The sequence below is a fragment of the Nansenia antarctica genome (genome assembly GCF_963989245.1).
Source record: "Nansenia antarctica genome assembly, chromosome: 2".
Lineage (NCBI taxonomy): Eukaryota > Metazoa > Chordata > Actinopteri > Argentiniformes > Microstomatidae > Nansenia > Nansenia antarctica.
Window position 1 is genome coordinate 33,893,798 of NC_137675.1, and position 22,412 is coordinate 33,916,209.

Below are 22,412 nucleotides of genomic sequence, written 5' to 3' on the forward strand. Positions count from 1 at the left end.
GTTCCATAGGCAACCAGACAGAACCGGCCTGATCTAAGGTCCCTTTTGGTTTTAGCTGATCCCAAAATGAGACGCAAATAAATGGAGCTCCATATTGTTTTATATTTAGTGGCGCCGCTGCAGATGAAAGGCATTCTTGACGCTGGTGCTTTGCTCTCCGCAGAATTCCTTTTGTCCAAAGTTTTACTGATGAAAGGCATGTCGCGGTCGGGCGCATGTTCGCTCACATCTGAGAGAGCGCCCTCAGATCTGTCCTTTGATAAATTTCGGTCATATCCGGAGTGACACGGAGGGCAGGAACATACCAACATAACACAATTCCAGTCCTCGTTAACGGACGGGGATATTTCCCTCAACTGAATAGAGCGTGGGCATATAGGAAACATTAGACGCACAATGAATATCTATATCTATTGAGTTGTTACATATTTATTAGGGGCAAATCTAGATTTTGACAACATTGGATAGGTAAAAAAAAACATTTGTACACTTACCCCGCTGGCGATCCGTCGTTACACGTTACTGACGTGTTCTCCAAAAAGTGAAGCCTCATATCTTGGTCCAGCTTCTGCGCCGAACAAGGGTACAGCGACTGTGCGAGGTTTTTTATCTGAGTCATAAAGTTGTCCATGTTCCCCTCCACGGCAGTGAAATCTAACGGGAAACTCTCAGCCCCCTCGACTCGCTCGTTGTGCGTTGGAGACGGCTGTGCTCGCCGTGGCTGCGCCCGGCTGCCCCGAAGTCTCCTCGCCTCCGGCGCGCCTATCTGGAGAAGCCCCAGCAGTAATAACACAGTCCCTATCCTTCTCTCAACACTAGTACTCCTCATCTCAAACCTGGCTTTACTGGTGAGTTAGGATGGAAAAAATGAAAAGTTTCCGATGAACTACCCTAAGAGGTTCAATGACATAGGCTACTCCAGAGGGTGCATTCAATTCAGAGTGCGTAAAACGCATCCAAAGTTTATGATGGTGTTGTACACCATTTACTCTCAGTCCGATCCATTACTGACCATTAGAGAAAAAAATGCTTTTAGTGACGTGCATCGTGTAATTGAGATATTAATCAACGATCAATGATCCGTCCATATGATTGAGCGGTAGGCTACAACGGTCTCCAACAGGTTGAAATAGCTGAACGCATTCCTCATCCCGTTAGAAGTGGATTCATCATGTCCTACTCTGCAGACAGAGGGGGATTTTATTCAAACTTTCCCCCCTTTTCTCTTTCCCGAGCCAATCGTTATCGTGGGCTGTGGTGTGGGGCGTGCGCTTCACTAACAGACACACGCACACGCACGCACGCACACACACACACACACACACACACACACACACACACACACACACGCACACGCACACGCACACTCACGATGCCCACGCGCTTGATTCTTTTGATCTTTTGGATAGGCGACTCTCTTCCCTGCAGCTGAATGCCAGATATGACTTAATCGGTCAAATTGGCTTTATGGCCAGGCTCAAGGCCTATTCCTGAAGAAGTGAACATGTTGTTTGTCTGCCTGTGAACGTGTGGGTTTAGCCTGGAATCAATCAAGACAAGGCCGTCATTTAGCCTACAGGCCTTCCCAACTTCCGTTGTGTTCCTAATAAACTCCTTTGACTGAGGGTTAAGCAAACAGAGGCGAAGTTAAAAATGCACCCCTAAAGTGCCAAATAAGTTGTTGGGTAACATGGGGAAAGACGCCCGGTCTGAAATGGTTTCCATAGCTTCTAGACGATTTCTTTCCTGCATAATAGAAAACACTCTCTAATCAAATAAAATCAAAGTTTGATACAGTGTGATGACATGCTTTTGGGGAAGCAACAGTCAACAACAATGAAACAAAAAAACAACAATAACAACAACATATTTTTTGTGATGACATGCTTTTGGGGAAGCAACAGTTTCATTAGTTGTTTCATTGATTACATGCTTTTGGGGAACAACAGTTGTTTCATTAACAATTAAACAAAAAAAACAATAACAACAACATATTGTTTTGGGTGGGGGGAGGGGTGTGATTTAAAAAAAAAAAAAGTGAATAATATTGTTTGAAATATTGATTAATAGATTACATCTTTTCTGTTTTAAGTTATATAGAAGGTAACAAGTAAACAAGTCTACAGTAAACATATTGAGGACCGGTTTCTTGGACGCAGATAGGTCTATTCCTAGACTAAAACAAAGCCTCCTCAATGGAGATCTTCCATTGCAAGTGGATTTATCCTGGAACCCCTTGTCTGTGAACCGGCACGAAATGTCCTTATTTGAATTGGTGACAACTGAACGGAACGTACGCATATTTGCGTTTACTTGAAGGCAGTCCACGGATTTGAGGTAAACCTAATTTCTACGGATTTGACGGTGTTATTTGAAAACAGTCAAAGAGCCAGCTAACTCTGGTGAGTGTGTCAATAAAGTTAATTCAAACAAACACAGTGACGTCACATCACAATGGCAGCCAGCACCACAGTGACAGTTCTGACTCCAAATGGAAGAAGACAAACCGTTAAAGTGTCTCCTAACACACCTTTGTTACAGGTATATTATACATATATCTTTAAAGTCGATTTAGTGGTTTAGCTGTAAACTAGTGTTGTCCATTTCTTAGCATGAAAAACGCTAGTCATCTTTCAATTTCGCCTGAACAATGACTGTTCATTTTAACCGCGTAGCTAGCCTGTGGTCTGTCTCTTAGCTAGCCTGTGGTCTGTCTCTTCTTAGCTAGCCTGTGGTCTGTCTCTTAGCTAGCCTGTGGTCTGTCTCTTCTTAGCTAGCCTGTGGTCTGTCTCTTAGCTAGCCTGTGGTCTGTCTCTTAGCTAGCCTGTGGTCTGTCTCTTAGCTAGCCTGTGGTCTGTCTCTTAGCTAGCCTGTGGTCTGTCTCTTAGCTAGCCTGTGGTCTGTCTCTTAGCTAGCCTGTGGTCTGTCTCTTCTTAGCTAGCCTCTGGTCTGTCTCTTCTTAGCTAGCCTGTGGTCTGTCTCTTAGCTAGCCTGTGGTCTGTCTCTTAGCTAGCCTGTGGTCTGTCTCTTAGCTAGCCTGTGGTCTGTCTCTTAGCTAGCCTGTGGTATGTCTCTTCTTACCTAGCCTGTGGTCGGTCTCTTCTTAGCTAGCCTGTGGTCTGTCTCTTAGCTAGCCTGTGGTCTGTCTCTTCTTAGCTAGCCTGTGGTCTGTCTCTTAGCTAGCCTGTGGTCTGTCTCTTCTTAGCTAGCCTGTGGTCTGTCTCTTAGCTAGCCTGTGGTCTGTCTCTTAGCTAGCCTGTGGTCTGTCTCTTCTTAGCTAGCCTGTGGTCTGTCTCTTCTTAGCTAGCCTGTGGTATGTCTCTTAGCTAGCCTGTGGTCTGTCTCTTAGCTAGCCTGTGGTCTGTCTCTTCTTAGCTAGTCTGTGGTCTGTCTCTTCTTAGCTAGCCTGTGGTCTGTCTCTTAGCTAGCCTGTGGTCTGTCTCTTCTTAGCTAGTCTGTGGTCTGTCTCTTCTTAGCTAGCCTGTGGTCTGTCTCTTAGCTAGCCTGTGGTCTGTCTCTTAGCTAGCCTGCGGTATGTCTCTTAGCTAGTCTGTGGTCTGTCTCTTCTTAGCTAGCCTGTGGTCTGTCTCTTAGCTAGCCTGTGGTCTGTCTCTTAGCTAGTCTGTGGTCTGTCTCTTCTTAGCTAGCCTGTGGTCTGTCTCTTAGCTAGCCTGTGGTCTGTCTCTTAGCTAGCCTGTGGTCTGTCTCTTCTTAGCTAGCCTCTGGTCTGTCTCTTAGCTAGCCTGTGGTCTGTCTCTTCTTAGCTAGTCTGTGGTCTGTCTCTTAGCTAGCCTGTGGTCTGTCTCTTCTTAGCTAGCCTGTGGTATGTCTCTTCTTAGCTAGTCTGTGGTCTGTCTCTTAGCTAGCCTGTGGTCTGTCTCTTAGCTAGCCTGTGGTCTGTCTCTTAGCTAGCCTGTGGTCTGTCTCTTAGCTAGTCTGTGGTCTGTCTCTTAGCTAGCCTGTGGTCTGTCTCTTCTTAGCTAGCCTGTGGTCTGTCTCTTAGCTAGCCTGTGGTCTGTCTCTTAGCTAGCCTGTGGTCTGTCTCTTAGCTAACCTGTGGTCTGTCTCTTCTTAGCTAACCTGTGGTATGTCTCTTAGCTAGCCTGTGGTCTGTCTCTTAGCTAGCCTGTGGTCTGTCTCTTCTTAGCTAGCCTGTGGTCTGTCTCTTAGCTAGTCTGTGGTCTGTCTCTTAGCTAGCCTGTGGTCTGTCTCTTAGCTAGTCTGTGGTCTGTCTCTTAGCTAGCCTGTGGTCTGTCTCTTAGCTAGCCTGTGGTCTGTCTCTTAGCTAGCCTGTGGTCTGTCTCTTAGCTAGTCTGTGGTCTGTCTCTTCTTAGCTAGCCTGTGGTATGTCTCTCAGCTAGCCTGTGGTCTGTCTCTTAGCTAGCCTGTGGTCTGTCTCTTAGCTAGCCTGTGGTCTGTCTCCTCTTAGCTAGCCTGTGGTCTGTCTCTTAGCTAGTCTGTGGTCTGTCTCTTAGCTAGCCTGTGGTATGTCTCTTCTTAGCTAGTCTGTGGTCTGTCTCTTAGCTAGCCTGTGGTCTGTCTCTTAGCTAGCCTGTGGTCTGTCTCTTAGCTAGCCTGTGGTCTGTCTCTTAGCTAGCCTGTGGTCTGTCTCTTCTTAGCTAGCCTGTGGTCTGTCTCTTAGCTAGCCTGTGGTCTGTCTCTTAGCTAGCCTGTGGTCTGTCTCTTAGCTAGCCTGTGGTCTGTCTCCTCTTAGCTAGCCTGTGGTCTGTCTCTTAGCTAGCCTGTGGTCTGTCTCTTCTTAGCTAGCCTGTGGTCTGTCTCTTAGCTAGTCTGTGGTCTGTCTCTTAGCTAGCCTGTGGTCTGTCTCTTAGCTAGCCTGTGGTCTGTCTCTTAGCTAGCCTGTGGTCTGTCTCTTAGCTAGCCTGTGGTCTGTCTCTTAGCTAGCCTGTGGTCTGTCTCTTCTTAGCTAGCCTGTGGTCTGTCTCTTAGCTAGTCTGTGGTCTGTCTCTTAGCTAGTCTGTGGTCTGTCTCTTAGCTAGCCTGTGGTCTGTCTCTTAGCTAGCCTGTGGTCTGTCTCTTAGCTAGCCTGTGGTCGGTCTCTTCTTAGCTAGCCTGTGGTCTGTCTCTTAGCTAGCCTGTGGTCTGTCTCTTCTTAGCTAGCCTGTGGTCTGTCTCTTAGCTAGTCTGTGGTCTGTCTCTTAGCTAGCCTGTGGTCTGTCTCTTAGCTAGCCTGTGGTCTGTCTCTTAGCTAGCCTGTGGTCTGTCTCTTAGCTAGCCTGTGGTCTGTCTCTTAGCTAGCCTGTGGTCTGTCTCTTAGCTAGCCTGTGGTCTGTCTCTTAGCTAGCCTGTGGTCTGTCTCTTAGCTAGCCTGTGGTCTGTCTCTTAGCTAGCCTGTGGTCTGTCTCTTAGCTAGTCTGTGGTCTGTCTCTTAGCTAGCCTGTGGTCTGTCTCTTAGCTAGCCTGTGGTCTGTCTCCTCTTAGCTAGCCTGTGGTCTGTCTCTTCTTAGCTAGCCTGTGGTCTGTCTCTTAGCTAGCCTGTGGTATGTCTCTTCTTAGCTAGCCTGTGGTATGTCTCTTCTTAGCTAGCCTGCAGGGTTTCCGTTAACCGGTAATTACCGGTCTTTGTCCGATAAAATCTGTTGAAGTCCGACATTTTTAAACCGCTTCGGTCATAAATATCCGGTGAAAATAATTCCCTTTAAGCACAATTTGAAAACAATTTGCTCAAATTAATTTGTCACATATTCTGATTCCTTCTACATTAAAAAAGACGAATATATAGGCTATATGTTTTCTTTTATTATTAATGTGTAGACTAGCCTACGCGATGACAAACAGCGGCAGGGTTGCCAGATGGGATTGACAATGTACAGCCTAACTAGTCCGCTAAATAACCGCTAAACCCAGTAGCCCATTCGGCGGTAACCCCCCCCCATCTGGCAACCCTGTCTCTCAACGGCGCGAGTAGTTTAGTCAGTTAATTTAGTTTGATCTAGTCTAAATAAAACCACTGCAGTGACCGGAGTCAAGGTTATTGTTCTGCGTGTTTTGGATGTGCTAGACTGCAGAGGTTCCCAAACTTTTTTTTAACCAAGGCACCCCTGAAGCTTTCCCCCTTCTCCAAGGCACCCCAACTCTACGAAGATTTTAAAAATGCCTCGGAGCTTAAACTAAAAACAATACACGATGAATTGGTTTGAAAATGTGTGTTTATATATAATACATAAGTATTGCCCCAATGAATTTTAACAAGATAATACAAGTCATAAATTAACTGTAATGGATGGGCAAGAATGCATAGGTCAGTCAAACTATCGCTAAATTAAATACAATTGTGGCCCTCAAGGATTGTACAATATGGGAGGAGACTCAGAGGGAATTCTTCACACAAATAAAATATCAAAGGCCTGTATAATCAATCAATGGAACAATGCTTTTTTGGGGGGCTTAACATAATGCCTTAAAATGTAATTCTCATTTCAATACTCATTCTGAGATTATTATTTCACATCTGAACCAAACGTGTAACTCACAACTATAATAATTTAACAATAATAATCATGACAGAATTGTAAAAATTGAGAGAAACAAAGCAAAGAAATATGTTGTGCGCATTAGTGGGACACATGCGCCTGCTTTTGGGAGCAGAGTCTCTTTATGCGGGGAGAGATAGTGGACAGCGCGAGACGCAGGTCCTGTTCCACTGACAGGCGCGTGCGTGTCTTGTTCTTGACGAGAAGAAAAAGCCAGCTCGCACAAGTAGGAGGTTGGGAAGGGTAAAAGCACATTGATGGCGCTCTCTGAGAGATGGATATTCATGTCCCACAAGCAACCAAAACCTATCCAAACCTGGCTCACCATGTTTGAGCTTCAGTGTGCGGTCCATAATGAGCTCTGCCAGTTCATCTGGAGCTTTGCTGCTCAAACTAGCGGCTGATGCTGATGAGAGGGGGTTGAACGGATCCCGGAGCCAGTCGAAGTCTTCGTTCATTGGAGGGAAATAGGACTCAAATCTCTCCTCCAGCATACGGAGGTGCGCAGCGATCAGATTCAAGAAAGACGCTGACTTGTGTGCTGCGTCATTGGCCGTCAACGTAAACATTTCAATGTTTTTCTTGGCCACCCCGTCTTGCCACCGTCTCAATTTGGATCGGAATCCGTTCAGTTTGTCTGTCGCTGTCAGGATATTCTCAGCCTTCCCTTGCATTTTTATGTTGAGGTCATTAAGGTGGCTAAAAATATCTGCCAGATAAGCAAGCTTAATCCACCACGATTCATCTTCCAATTGTTCTTTGTATGGCAAGTCGTGCTCACTGACAAAAGTGATCAGTTCATCTCGGAGCTCATAGACACGGGATAACACCTTGCCCCGCGACAGCCAGCGGACCTCTGTGTGTAATAAGAGCCCCTCATGCTCGGACCTCATCTCATTGCACAATGTGCTGAACAGCCGTGACTTCAGCGGGCGTGATTTGACATAATTAACCATTTTCACTGCTTGGTCCAAGACTTCAGTGAGGAGTAGTTAGTTAGTAACTAGTAGGCCTAGTTAGTAAATTAATATCTTTCAAATCTGAGAAATATATATTTTATTTGCTTATGAACTCCATTGCACATGTAATAAACAAACGTTTATTAATGTATTATTATTATAATTTTATATGATTATAATTATTTATTTATTTTTACGAGCAGATTTGGCGGCACCCCCGGACAGGTGCTGCGGCACCCCAGGGTGCCGCGGCACCCACTTTGGGAACCTCTGTGCTAGAGCACAGTGAATGACCACCGAGGGCCGTGAGATGCGGCTAGTAAAGGACGCTAGCGGCCATCTCAACCCCGTTCATTGATTGAGCCTGCCGTGCCCGTTCCAGCCCTGAGTCGGGAGATTCAGAGTATAACATCCCCACCATTAGATTAGGATTGATTAGATTAGGTTGACAACACCACACTACATTTGAGTTTAGGGATATCAATGTTATATATTTGTGTATGTTTTATCTTTATGTATTACATGTTATAATTGTTCCACATTTGAGACCTGTCTTCCCCCCACTCAGTTATTCAGTCGGTGTCCATCATTTTAGTTCAATTTAGTCTATCCTATAGTGTTAGAGTTTAATTTGTGCCACTAAATTGAAATAGTCCACGGGTGTGTATCCCCCCGATACATCCTCCCCATTCTCATACTCCCGAGTCCGAGTAAGTATGATTTGACAGGCAGCTAGACTTAATGCCTTCCCAATCAGCGAGACGTGGTTATAGAAATTACGTTGTTTTATTGATAAAAAGGGTAAAACTGGAAAGAGAATATAGAAAACTTACATTACTGTCGTGAAACTATTTAACACACTTCAGTTAACGTAATGTGGAGTCCGTTCATTGATCGATGCAGTCTGTTCAGTTCCCAGTGGCGCGCGTTCAGCGCTGGACATAATGGCATAGCGCGCATGCGAATCATGAAAGCCTATATATTATTATATTTATTAATAGCTCGCATCTAATCGTATCGGATGAGAAATAGACATTAAACGGCATATATAGGCTACACAACAGTAATCACCGCGACAAACAGCTATATTATATTTTAATATGATGACCGGAATATCTCACGTTTGTCCGGTAAATTGAAATCTTCCCGGACACGATGACCGGCGCCAATTTTTTCTAACGGAAACCCTGAGCTAGCCTGTGGTATGTCTCTTAGCTAGCCTGTGCTCTGTCTCTTATTAGCTAGCCTTAATTTAGCCATTTAGCAGACACTTTTAATCCAAAGCGATTTACAATTACGAATTACAGGGACATTCCCCCTGAGGGCTAAGTGCCTTACTCAAGGGCACACTAGTAGTGGTGTGGTTTCAGGCGGGATTTGAACTCACAACCTTCCGATCACAAGTCCAACTCACTATCCACTAGACCACCACTACCCCTAGCCTGTGGTATGTCTCTTAGCTAGCCTGTGGTTTGTCTCTTCGTTTACATTTTTGGCATTTAGCAGACGCCTTATTCCAAAGCAACTTACTAATTGTATACATTTGACTAAGCAAGTGAATCATCAATCCACCAGTCGTAGCAGGAAGAGTAATCTAGCCATTGGCAGTCTCCGTGATAGAAGGAACAAAAAAATTATAATAATACGTCTTCGTCTCTGTGTTGTTCAGTTGTTTGCAGCTGTGCACCGAGTAACGGAACTGTAATAGTGAAGTGATAATCTCATATCGTTTGTCCTGTTTGTGTTTTCCAGGTGCTTGAAGACGTTTGCAAGAAACATGGAATCAATCCCGACGACCACGGGTTGAAGTGAGTTGAGATTTCTCTCCCTGGCGTTTCACTTGTTAGCCAGCCAGCAACTAGCTCTCTGTATGAACCAATATTTGACACTAGGGGTGTAACGGATCACCTAACTCACGGATCGGATCGTGTCACGGTTTTTGAGTCACGGATCGGATCATTTTTCGGATCAACACAAAACATTTTTGTTTTTATAAAAACTGCTTTTTCCTTGAATTCTGTAAAAACACCACTTTTACTATGTGACAAAAACCAACAACATTCAAGATGTCAAAACTGGTAATATATATATATATATATATATATATATATATACAGGGGTGCACATAACTGGTGCGCCAGTGCGCATGCGTCGCCAAAATGCATGCTGCGCGGCAGATCAGCGGCAGATCAGCGCTTTTGCGCACCAACAGCTGGGTCCAAGAAGCAAGCCCCAGTAAGTAACTATTTGCCGTCCCCTCAGCCGAAGGCCCGACGAGTAATCCATCACGACGACCACGGCGACTCCCCTCACGAAAACATTCGGAAAGTATCATAACTCGTACTTTCATTCCGCGTACCGCGTATCGCGTATCGCACTGTTATCACGCCGACACGTGAAAATTCAGTCCCGAACGACTCGTCGCTAAAAGGAAAAACAACACCAAGGGACTTCACGTTTCTTTTCTCTGAAGCTTTCAAACGTTCAGACGTTTGTTTTACAGCTTCATTATCGCACCTAGACCCCTGACCCAGGGAATATGGTTGGGAATTCTATTAGAAGAAAGAAGAAAAAAAAGACTTTGTTGCACAATCAAAATAATGAGCTATTTAAAGTGATAGCCTACAACATCCTCTACCATGGTTGAAATTGAGGACAGTGATAACTTACAGCAGTCAAGAGAGCAGTGATGATGATTAAGCTTGTAGCATAAGTAAATGCTTAGGCTGTAACTTTTTGTTGAAAAGTTGATTTCAGTGTTTACAGAACAGAGCAGTGCTTAAAGATATGTCAGTTGATTTCATTGTGTTTAAAGAACAGACATTCAGTTAGTGCTTAAAGAGATTTCAGTTGATTTCATTGTGTTTAAAGGAGTCTGACATACTTTCATGCTTAAAGAGCAGTCATTTGATTTTGCATTTGTTTATTTCGTTTTGCACACAATCATTTGTTCGTTCATCTTTATTTATGAATAAATGTCGTTTTGCTAATATAAGTTATCCATGTATCCCTTTTTCATCCATCCTGTGGGACGGGGTCGTGACTCGCGAGCTCGGGGAGCACCAAGCAGCATCCCTAGGTGCTCCTCTGAGCACTGGCCCCAAAAAGTTATGTGCACCCCTGTATATATATATATATATATATATATATATATATATATACATACATATATATACATATATATATATATATATATATATATATAATATATATATAACATATTCTACACTCAAACATTACATAATTATACTGAAATACACTCAATTTAAATGATAGGAGAGAGGGAGGAGGCGCCTGGTTGCAGCAGTGAATCACTGGGCTCTTTAAAGCAGATGAATAAACATGTTTTATGCCACTTTTAACTAAATAATAAAGTTAACCCTTATTTTGAACATGGTATGAAAAAAATGCCTACATTATCAGAAGTTGTCGAGCTACCTTTTTCGTTCCTCCCGTCATAGTTGACAGAGAAGCCAAAGTGCTCCCATACATGGGATTTAAATGACGAGGGAGGCATTTCGAGTTCTTCTCCGCCGAACAACGTAACATGATACACTTGGGCCGCGTTCGTAAATTCGCTTTGAGAGCGCCGGAGCGCACACTGGGTCCGACGTCATAAAGGGACCCAAAAAAAAAAAAAAAAAAAAAAAAAGGATTCTCAATGTTTTAATCACCTTGTAAATACCCCTACCATTGTTTGTCTATTGTATTGTTGCCACTGTCTTATGTCCTGTCTTGTTATCTGAACTGTTTTTTAAGCTACTATTTTGACCCTGTCTTGGCCAGGTCTCTCTTGTAAAAGAGCTTTTAATCTCAATGTGACTTCCTGGTAAAATAAAGGTAAAAAAAAAAATGTGCAATTGATCCGCGGTACACACGCGTTCCGAACCGTGGAGGGCGATCCGAACGGATCACGGAATTTCCGTGATCCGTTACACCCCTATTTGACACTAATCACCGACGATTTGATTGAAAACCTAGATAACTGACCCAATCCCTACTATAGTGCCAAATGTACTTCCCGCACTCGCTTAGCTGGCTACTCGAAATGATGTCCAAACCGGCTAACGTTAGCTGCTCATGATTTATGCATAGTCGTAGTAGTGTAACTTTTAGGTGTTTGTGAGAGAGAGAGAGATTGTGTGAATGCTCGCTTGTGCGTGTGCCCGCCCTCTGGAATGGATGCTCATTGTGGCTTTCACTGTCCATTCACTGAAGCCTCAGTCATCCTCTCTCCCCCTGCCCCCCCCCCCATCCCCCCCTCATCCCTCCGTCCCTGTTGACAGATTTCAGAGGAACGTTCTGGACCTCACACTACAGTGGAGGTTTACCAGCCTGCCCAACAATGCCAAACTGGAAGTGGTGCCAAGTACCCGGAAACAAGCTGGCGCAGACAGCCCGGTAGGTAAAAATTGTGTGTGTGAGTATGTGTGTGTGAATGAATGAATCAGTGTGATTGAGTGTTTGTGTCAGAGAAGCTGCGTTGTTGGTGCTTATGTGTGTCTGCGTCCTTTTGACTCTTACTGAAATGTAAGCAAACTTTAAAGAGAGAACGTTAGACCCTGTTGTGTCTTAGGCAGAAACACCCATCGTTACTCTTTTCAACTTTTTTCATTCAACCTTTATTTAAACTCGAAAGTCCACTGAGGTTCCCCTCATTTACAGAGATGACCAGTGACAAGACAAAATAACATAGTAGATAAAACAAGTAAAACATAATCACATGCATGAATAAAAGATAAAAAAAAAGATTTAAAAAGATCAGCTAAAACAATTACAAACTGAAATGCAGTGATTATAAACCCCTCAAAAAAAGTTCGGAAACGTTATTTTGGTTTACAATATATTTTGGTTCCCCTTTAATAATACCAATTGGTTTTATCGTTGGAAATCCTGATTAGTCACCTTTACAACGAGGTACAACTTGTAAGGATCATGCATTCGTGGAATGAGCAACATAGCTAAACGTGTGGGTAGCGGCCCAAAAATATTTGCCAAAATCCCCTACTGTATATTCTTCTTTTGGTATTCACTCTCGTTTTGAGTTGCTTGGTGCATTGGATGATTGCACTCTCCCACAGTAATAAGTAGGGGTGTAACGGATCACCTAACTCACGGATCGGATCGTGTCACGGTTTTTGAGTCACGGATCGGATCATTTTTCGGATCAACACAAAACATTTTTGTTTTTATAAAAACTGCTTTTTCCTTGAATTCTGTAAAAACACCACTTTTACTATGTGACAAAAACCAACAACATTCAAGATGTCAAAACTGGTAATATATATATATATACATACATATATATAATATATATATATATATATATAACATATTCTACACTCAAACATTACATAATTATACTGAAATACAATCAATTTAAATGATAGGAGAGAGGGAGGAGGCGCCTGGTTGCAGCAGTGAATCACTGGGCTCTTTAAAGCAGATGAATAAACATGTTTTATGCCACTTTTAACTAAATAATAAAGTGAACCCTTATTTTGAACATGGTATGAAAAAAATGCCTACATTATCAGAAGTTGTCGAGCTGCCGTTTTCGGCCTCCCGTCATAGTTGACAGAGAAGCCAAAGTGCTCCCATACATGGGATTTAAATGACGAGGGAGGCAATTCGAGTTCTTCTCCGCCGAACAACGTAACATGACACACTTGGGCCGCGTTCGTAATTTCGCTTTGAGAGCGCCGGAGCGCACACTGGGTCCGACGTCATAAAGGGACCAAGTAATTTGATTGGACAAGAGGCGTTCCTTGAACGCTGATCATATTCCAGAGCGGATTTACGAACGCAGCCTTGTTGTGGAGTCCCAGCTTCACGTGTAGTGAGCAAACAACGGATTCTTTTTCTTTCGCATTATCAACCTATCATTGCGCTTTAGAGCCCGCAACTGTCGCGTCTATCTTTTCATGGCAACTCTACATTGTGATTTACAAGAGATATTAAGTAAGATATTAAGTAATATTATTACTTGTTAACATTTTGCAATTGATCCGCGGTACACATGCGTTCCGAACTGTGGAGGGCGATCCGAACGGATCACGGAATTTCCGTGATCCGTTACACCCCTAGTAATAAGGAAAAAACAACACATATTGGCCATTTTTACACTTTATTAATTTTACACTGTCAGGGACCTCAGTGGCGTGTGGAAGATCCATACGCAGTCACAACAGCTTGGCACCTCCTCCTCATGCTGGTCACCAGCCTGGTCACACTGCTGTGGGACGGCACCCCATTCCTCAACCAGGATTTGCCGCAAGTCAGCCAACATGGTTGCGTTGGTCACTCTGGCACGTACAGCACGCCCAAGCTGATCCCACAAGTGTTCAATTGGGTTGAGGTCTGGACTCACGGCAGGCCATTCCACCCTCTCCACTCAATTTGAGATATAGCCATTTTAATATCTCCACCGCCATCTGGGACGCCATCTTGGAAATGGCGGCTTTCGGGGGGGGTTGATTTTGGTCGACTTTTAGTATGTTATTTAGCACGCCCAATACTATCGGAATCCATCGAAAAACCTTTTGTATCAATTTTTTTTGGGTTAAGTGCTTTTTTTTCATAGATTGATTCACCTATAACGCGTAAGTAAGTTAAGGTTGACGCTTGCGGCCATTTTCCTTTCTTTTGTTCCTTTCAATTGAATGTTCTTGATGACCACTACTGAGGTGAGTGGAAAATGTGAGAAATAATGAATAAAAGCTACCATCGTAGGGTGAATGTGCCACTATTGCCCTTTGGTTGCGATGTGAAATCTTGAAAAGATTGGTTACTTCCTTCACAAGCTGGCTAGCTAAGACTACAATAGTCCAGTCAATCTGTGGTTTAACCCAGGGGAAATTGCAATAGTAATCATTCAAGTTTTTTTGTGATCCCTAGGGACAACCAAATAACATATTAAAAGTCTTAGTCTTAATATTTATTGGATCAAGGTAAATTCAGGGGTCGAAAATGTGGGTTTTTGTGCCAGGCGCAACACAGCCAGTTAATAGGATAAAAAATTTAACTAATAGATATCACCATGAAACTTGCCCAGTTAATCACTTACATTAAGACTACTATTTTTTGTATTACAAGTTTTCTGAAATATTATGTTTAAATATGCAAATTAGGCATTATCTAATGAAATATGTGCTAATTTGCATAACATTCAAGATCAGAAATCTGAACATTGGATAAAGCCAGGTTAAAAATTCTTGTTTCATCTTGTTGTCATATTAGAGTCAAGGTCCTCTATAACAGGGAATTTGGATAACTCTTTTTATCACTGCATAAATCTGAAAATGCTGTCAACAGCCATAAAAAGTAAGCTTTGCCATGTTTTTAGGAGTAAATGTTACATAAATCAGGCTATGAATGATATATTAACAAACCCCTCTATAGCAGAACTCGGAATGTAGATAGGAATACAACTGGAAAGTTTGGTGTATGTAAGTGTTACTGAAGTGGAGATTTCTGGCTCAGAGTATGAGAAAAAACAATTTTTGAGAAAACGGCCATTACCCACAATTATATTTTTATTTTATTGTATTCAAACAAAGTCAATCAAATTAGTTTATAACACATTTATTATCATTGACATTTCGGAACATAGAGAAATGTTAATGTTTTTCTATGAAAACCATGTTGCATATCATATACAGATTAAACACTTCAATGAGAAATAAACCACATAAACCTATAAACCTATTAAAACTTTATAAATACAATATTAAAAAAATTAGACAAAGCTTGAAATATGCCTTTACTGTAGGCCTACATGTAACCTTCACTCCATGTCCTCATCCCAATGTTGTGCCGACATATTCGCGCACACACCTCTGCATTCTGAACAGGCTACAGAGCAATCAAGTCCTTGACGACGGCATTTGCAGCGCATAGTGCCACAACCTGACTTGCAATTACAGCGCACAAGCTCCAACAAGTATTGAGGAGCAGGGTCCTGGTCAGAATGGATGGGAATGAGGCATGAGTCTTGGATCCTCCAGCCCCATTCCTCTGGTGGTAGCGAGTTTCCCATCCATTCCTGAACCTGATGGTACACTCTGAAGCTGTGAAGCATGGCAGACGACGATGTTGGCGGCAAGTTGCGAGGGTGGATAGCCGTTTTGCTGTCAGTCACTTTAGTATAAAAACTTTTCAGCCTGAGGTCATTGAGAGAATCCATTTCTGCTCCTTTGTAGATTAGTATCATTGCCCTTTCCCCTGCAGCAGCAATGTCATCCTTGGTAGCAGATTGTTTCTGAAAAATGCTGGCCTGTACTCTGAATGAGTCGCTTTCTCTAACCAGACCCAGAGATACCCCTTTCCCAACCCCAAAGAGTCTGGATGTTGTATCACAGCCAAGCATGGCATGCGCGAATAAGATGTTGTTGCTAACGTCTTCACCCAACACATCTCTTGCTTGCCCAATGTTCAAAAACCTGTAACTTGATGAAGACGACTTCTTGGGCTCAGACATGAAGTACAGTTCTCCTTGCTGATAATGGTGTAACAGAAGAATGAGGAGGTCGGTGTCGTCTCCAACAAGGACAGTTCGATGTTTCAATGCTGCTGTCACTGCAGTTTGAACTATGAGCACATCGGCGTCTCCCTGAGCATTGTGAATGTCAAACCCTGCAAGTGTTAGTCCCTCCCCCAACAGGTTTATGAAACGTTGTTTGTTCTCATTGTTTGACAGAAATTCCTGTTTTTTCAACCTCAGTGACATGGTTGACGGGAATGAAACCTTCCGGCCAGTGTTTGTGTTCCTCCTTTTATGGGCACCATCCTTTGTAGATGGCTGGTTGCTGTACCCATCAAACACAATCACCACTGATTGCCCATAATGTTTTCGAACATAACCTATGTACGTTTCCACTATTGCTCCATATGTTTTTCCTATCTCCCAGGGTAGTCGGTGGAGGAGGGCCCCTCCATCTAAAACGTACAGAATGTCTCTTTCTGGCACATCATCATGAGGGACTGCGTTCCATATTGCTTTTGCAATTTGGGGTTTGTTCGCTGGGAGAAACACTGTTTTCGTTTCGAAGAGCTCAAGAGAGTTCATACTTGAAGGCTTCAGCTAACTTGTCTGCCTGTGTCCCAGCAATCACTAGTCTCTGAAACAAGAGCTGCGAATCAATATGGACAACTTCTTCTTTGTTCAGTTTGACTGTGGATTTGGAATCCATGGTGACTGCATGTGCTTTCCTCTTGAAGGTATATTCTGTCACCTTTTTCCCTACCATGTCCTTTAAGACCTTTCTACCAACTTCTTTTGAATGGTCCACATTCACCGCATTATGGGCTGTCACACCAGTGATTAGGTGCTGAAGGTGTTCATACCCGGCAAACGGATTTTGTGACTCCAACAATTGAAGTATTTTGATAGTGTCAGCGTTGTCTCGTGCCTGTCTTGATGCAGAAAGGTCCTTGTGCTGTTCACTAGTTTCATAGTTTACCCCTGTCACTTCTTTCATGGCATTGTTGATTTCAGATGTTGCAGGGTTGGAAAGAACCCACACCAAACGTTGTGTTTCAGACATACCCCTTCCCCGTGTCAGTCCTCCGGTTGATTTCATACTTCGCATGAGGGCTTGTTCTATTACAAGGTCGGGGGATAGTCCGGCCCAGTATTCATTTGATCTACGAACTTGCAGACCATCTTCCTGAAATCGTTTGTAAACTTGGGGATGTGTGTCTTCTAGTTGGCGCATTTTCTGGAGGTATATGGTCAATGATTTTACATACAAGTTATGTCCGGAGGCAGCCATGAATGGCATCATGTCTGTCAGGGTATCAAGGTGCTGATCCCAATTTCCAGTTCTCTCCGATCCAATGAATGCACGGACTAGGTCGATCATCTCCATGTACTGTAGCCAGAGTGCTGCTGTCCGGTCATCTACCATGGTTCTCTTCTCTGCCTCCAAACGCTGAGCTATGATCTGGAGTAGTGCACTTGCATTTGTCCTGGTTGCAGTGGCAGCCATAACACTGTCATACAGATCTGAGGCTTCTGCTAGTTCTTCTGGTACTTTGGCATGGTCTGTGGATTCTCCATCTGGCTGATCAGAAACTGTTTCCTCACTGTCATCACCAACAGTACCATCTTGAGTCAACTCTGACACATCCTCTGAGTCCACAGCATAGTTTGCTTTGATTGGGACAGGCAGTTTGACATGAAAAGTTTTCGCTGCCAGTAGGGTGTTCAGTGCTCCATCAACCAGGAAATGACCTCGTATGGCCCTGGCAACTGCTTTTCCTTCGAGCATTTTGGGCACCGTATTTGGTGTGTACACTAATTCAAGGATTTCTTCCAAGCCAGAGCCTGACATCAAATGGCCAACTGCGCCAAGGAAACTCATGAGCACATGGAACCCACCAAGTCGGAGAACGATAGATTTCAATGGACTGCCAGGTGCTTCACTTTCAATAATTGTCATCGCTTTCCACCATAGTGGTTGATCAAAGGTTAGAATTGGAGTGACCTGGTAGCGAGCTGCGTGATCATGAACGAACTGCAGAGTGGAATGAATGCAAGTCAGATCTCCTGGATCCATGTCAACACATGATGACGTGACACATGATGAGGAACATTTGTGATGAAAGCCAGTCTAGCGCTAAACCAGTCGCAGAAAATGAGAGTGAAACTTATTGTGTCAACAATATTTGGTTTCGTTTTTTTTCTCATAACACGCAACTTTAAGTTTTAAAATGTATTTTCATAAATATGTAGTAATGTGTTTTTAGCATGTTGATGTTCTCTCAGTATGTTGGGATCTTATAAAAATGCAGTTAGACGTTCGTAGCGATGTAACACTGTTAGCAGCGTTTGTTGTGGTTTCATCAGTGACTTTTCTCCCATTCTGTGTTTGAGGTGCACCAACATTCAAATACTCGTGTCGTCTTCAATTTCTGTCCGATTTCAATGTGTGACACATCATTTGAAAGCTTACAATCTGTATTTTCAGAATATGTAAAAAACTGAAAGTGTATGTTGGCAACTGATTGATGAAAACATTGTCTGGCGTCACATTTGGCAAATAAGTGGGTGTTGGGGTAGTTGTACCCCTAATACAGGTATAAGACTTAAGAATATCCTCTGAAAAAGTGTTTTATTGGAAAGATTGACCCCCAAAACATAGGAAAAGACACCAAATATGTTGGATAGGTATACATAGGCCCTCCAATATTAACACCATTTTACCCAGATGGCGTCACTCTAAAACATTGTTTAACCTCTTTTGACCTTGAAAAAAGTATGATCCAATAAATTAATTAATTAAGACTTTTAGTATATGATGCAGGAGGGTATTAGGAACAATAAAAACTATGAAACATTACTATTGCAATTTCTCCTGGGTTGGGCCTTTTTTTGAGTTAGATTGACTGGACTACAATAGCCTGTGAGTCCTGTTCTGTTCCTGTCTGAAAGAGAGGCAAGTTCAGCGAGGGCATACGCATGTTGTCTAAAGCAGTGGTCTTCAACCGGGGGTCCGCCAATTTTTTTCAGAATAATTTACAATTTTCACCAAAATATTTTGTGACAATAAAAAAATATAACAAAAGTTATATTGAGTAAACTACAAGCATCAATAGGCGAAAAACTATTTACAAAATAAATTATTCCCATGGAGCAGAATCGAACGTTAGCCGTTATAGCAAGCTAGGTGTTGCGAACAACAGAACATGAACAGCGGAACAGAACAACAGAACTACATTGAAGTAATAGTCAATAATTAGCATATCGTTAGCAATCAATATTTAGCATAACAATACTAAAAGTAAAAACAATATATTATTAGTTACTACTATTAATTAGTGAAGCAGGATGGATACATTTGTAACAGTAACGAGACCTCAAGCTCGAGATCCAACGGCTACTCCTTCCACCTCGGCCCCAGCAGCGCCTGCCCCAGGGGCAGATAAACGCAAAAGAGAAAAGTCCCGAAAATATTCAGAAGTGTACCTAAAGTTTGGATTTACTTTCAAAGAAACCGAAGGAGTGGAATTGCTGGTGTGTGTTGTTTGTGCGGCGACGCTCTCAAACGAAAGCATGAAGCCATCAAAGCTGCAACGACACTTGGAGACGAACCATGGCCACTTACAAGATAGAGCACTGGACTACTTTCAGGCTCGTCTGCACTCTCTCCAAGGCCAACAGACAATGATAAGAAAATCTGCGAAAGTTGGTGAGCTTGCTTTGAAAGCCTCATATCAAGTTGCTCTTCGCGTTGCCCAGTGTAAAAAACCATACACAATTGCAGAAGATTTGATATTGCCTGCGGCCACTGATATGTGCAAGACCATGTTTGGGAATGATGGATATGCAGAAAAGTTGAAGACTATCCCGTTGTCAGACACAACAATTGCTCGGCGAATTGGTGAAATGGCATCGGATGTGAGGGTGCAGTTAATTGAGAAATTACAAACGGCGGAGGCATTTGCACTCCAGTTGGATGAATCAGTGGACATGTCCAAAGACGCACAGCTCTTGGCATTTGTGCGCTTTGTTGACCAAGACGAAATGTGTGAAGAGTTCTTGTTTTGTAAGAAGCTCCCTGAACGCACAACAAGTGCTGACATTTTCAAAGTGATTGATGACTTTTTCGGTGAAAATGACTTAAGTTGGGCAAAGTGTGTCGCGGTGTGTACCGACGGTGCGCGCGCTATTACTGGGCAAAAGAGTGGACTGATGGCTGAGTTTGCCGATGTTATGGACACTGTTGTAAAGGCTGTAAATGTTATTAAGAAGAGTGCCCTACAAACTCGCCTCTTCGCTTCTTTATGCGCCGCTACAGGAGAGGAACACACTTAAAAATGTTTATTACATGTGGGGGTCCCTGTTCTGGTTGTCTTTCGTCCAAGGGGTCCTTGGGCTGAAAAGGTTGAAGACCCCTGGTCTTAAGGATGAAGCATAGCTGATAATTCAGTGAGAAGTTATTTGGTGATAAGCTACACTTAATATTAGTGATGTGGTTGAGGCATAGTTTGGGTGTTTTAGAATTGGTGCTTGAGTGTACTGTAGACTCAAGTCGACATGGTTGTAAAACCCTTTGATTGAGCCTATGTTCTGAGGGGTTCATAGTCATTTGTCTGTCAGTCATCTTTACAATTTTTTGTAAAATTATTTATATAGATATAGTTAGTTTTGACAGATAAAGGATGTGTTTTCCATGCATTTCATCGGTCTTGTGTGTTTGGGACTTAAACTCCGGGGGGGGGGGGGGGGGGGAATCATGTTTCAGAATTGTGTGTGTGTCTGTGTGCGGAGTGCGTGTGTGACTTCACCGTGATGCTGTTTACGAGGCTGGTTCTTGCATCATGGCTCCAGAACAAATAGTCAAATTACCGCCGCATTTCATGTGCCGCTCCAAGGCACATTTTTCTCCTTTGAATGTTTGACCATGTGTCTTTCTCTCCCTCTCTCTCTGACTTCATACCCTCATCACTGTGCAGAGTTTCCTCATTCCTAATGTTCCCCCCCCAGTGATTCAAGCTGTTGTCGTTAAACAACAAACTTGAGTGTGTGTGTGTGAGTGATATTTTTGTGTTAACACGTCATTAGGCGTCCTTTTAACTCTGCTGGTGTCCTGGAGCGCCATGTTTTCCGCGTTAGCCACCGTGAGGGATTGGTAAGAGCCACTCGTCTGGGTTTGGTCAACACATGCCATCTTGAATCTGCTTAGAACTCTGGGAAACACACACACTCTGGGACTCTGGAACTCTGGGTTTGCAGTAGGGCTGTCAATCGATCATTTTGTTTTGTTTTTGTAATTAATCAGATAATCATGAGTAATAACAAGTTTAAAATACTAGTATTTGCTTGGGGGGAGTTAAAACAAAAACATGTGGTGTTGGAATAAAGAAATAATAAAGATATATATTTAATTTTTTTCTTTACTTTATTATAACGTCTGGCTTTGCCCACAACATCCATAATGAATTGGAGACTTAATTAGCAGACCACATAAAGAACAGTTATGCAGCCTTGAAGCACCATGTAAGCAAGGTCATCATCTGAGACCTCCATTGTACACAAGAGGTGGCAGAGTGCAGGCAGCCCCACAGAGCAGGACACATATGATCATTATATCACCACCCAGGAGCTTAGTGACATACAAACATATTATCATTATATTACCACCCAGGAGCTTAGTGACATACAAACATATTATCATTATATTACCACCTAGGAGCTTAGTGACATACGGGCTGCAACTAACGATTATTTTGGTAGTCGACTAATCTGTCGATTATTTTTTCGATTAGTCGCGATTAGTCGTGTGGCCGCGGGCTCCAGTGCATGTTGTACCTCACCTCAAGTCTGCACACCTGTGAATGTCACCCTGTTGTCCAGTCTCTCTGGCTTAACATACGTTCCCATTGCAAATTCAAATAATGACTCATAAAATATTTGAATTTGGACCTTCCAAAACATTTAATACATACAATAATCAATCTCTGTTTCAATGAAACAAAATAAATAATAAACGGATTTATGCTTCTGCGTCACACCGCCGCAGAGGCGACGCAGAGCGACGCACGATGCGTACCTTCCCTAGAATCTCAAAAAGGGGCTAGTGCTACGCAGAACAACGCAGACCGCACTGCACGTGATTGGTCCGCTTGGTAGCACGTGACTCTGACATGTTTCTGACTGCCTCGTCGGCCTGAATGCGCAAGCGATGATAGAAATGTTGTTTACGTTTTCTGTAATTACTTGTTAATAAAGATTTGAAAAATTAAGATAACTGTCGCATTATCTTAGTTTAATATAATTTCATGTTTCATGTTAATGTTACCTTTTTTTATAACAACCTTAAAAAAAAAAAAAAAAAAAAAAAAGTTTGTATTTTTTATTTTTTACATTTTAATACGATTAGTCGACACAAAAATTCCACGTCGACGAGTTTTTATAATCGACGTCGTCGATTATGTCGACTAATCGTTGCAGCCC

The 22,412-nt window shown here is 42.8% G+C and overlaps 2 protein-coding genes across 4 annotated transcripts in view; one reads left to right on the forward strand and one right to left on the reverse strand.

The window, feature by feature from the left end:
- The window catches only part of notum1b (notum, palmitoleoyl-protein carboxylesterase b), a gene marked incomplete at its 3' end in the record, with an annotated part of 42,525 nt that extends 41,741 nt beyond the window's left edge, over nt 1–784 (reverse strand). The window contains exon 1 of the mRNA XM_080523002.1: nt 495–784. Within this exon, the coding sequence (XP_080379128.1) occupies nt 495–631 (137 nt within the window). The 5' untranslated portion in view covers nt 632–784. The remainder of the gene's footprint in view (nt 1–494) is intronic.
- Nucleotides 785–2,454: 1,670 nt separating this feature from the next.
- aspscr1 (ASPSCR1 tether for SLC2A4, UBX domain containing) overlaps nt 2,455–22,412 on the forward strand; it is a gene marked incomplete at its 5' end in the record, with an annotated part of 95,243 nt that continues 75,285 nt past the window's right edge. For all 3 annotated transcript variants that reach the window (XR_013937285.1, XM_080524128.1, XM_080524129.1), the window contains 3 exons: nt 2,455–2,541; nt 9,206–9,261; nt 11,740–11,854. Coding sequence is in view for 2 of the 3 variants with exons in the window: in XM_080524128.1 (XP_080380254.1) it covers nt 2,455–2,541; nt 9,206–9,261; nt 11,740–11,854 (258 nt within the window). The remainder of the gene's footprint in view (nt 2,542–9,205; nt 9,262–11,739; nt 11,855–22,412) is intronic.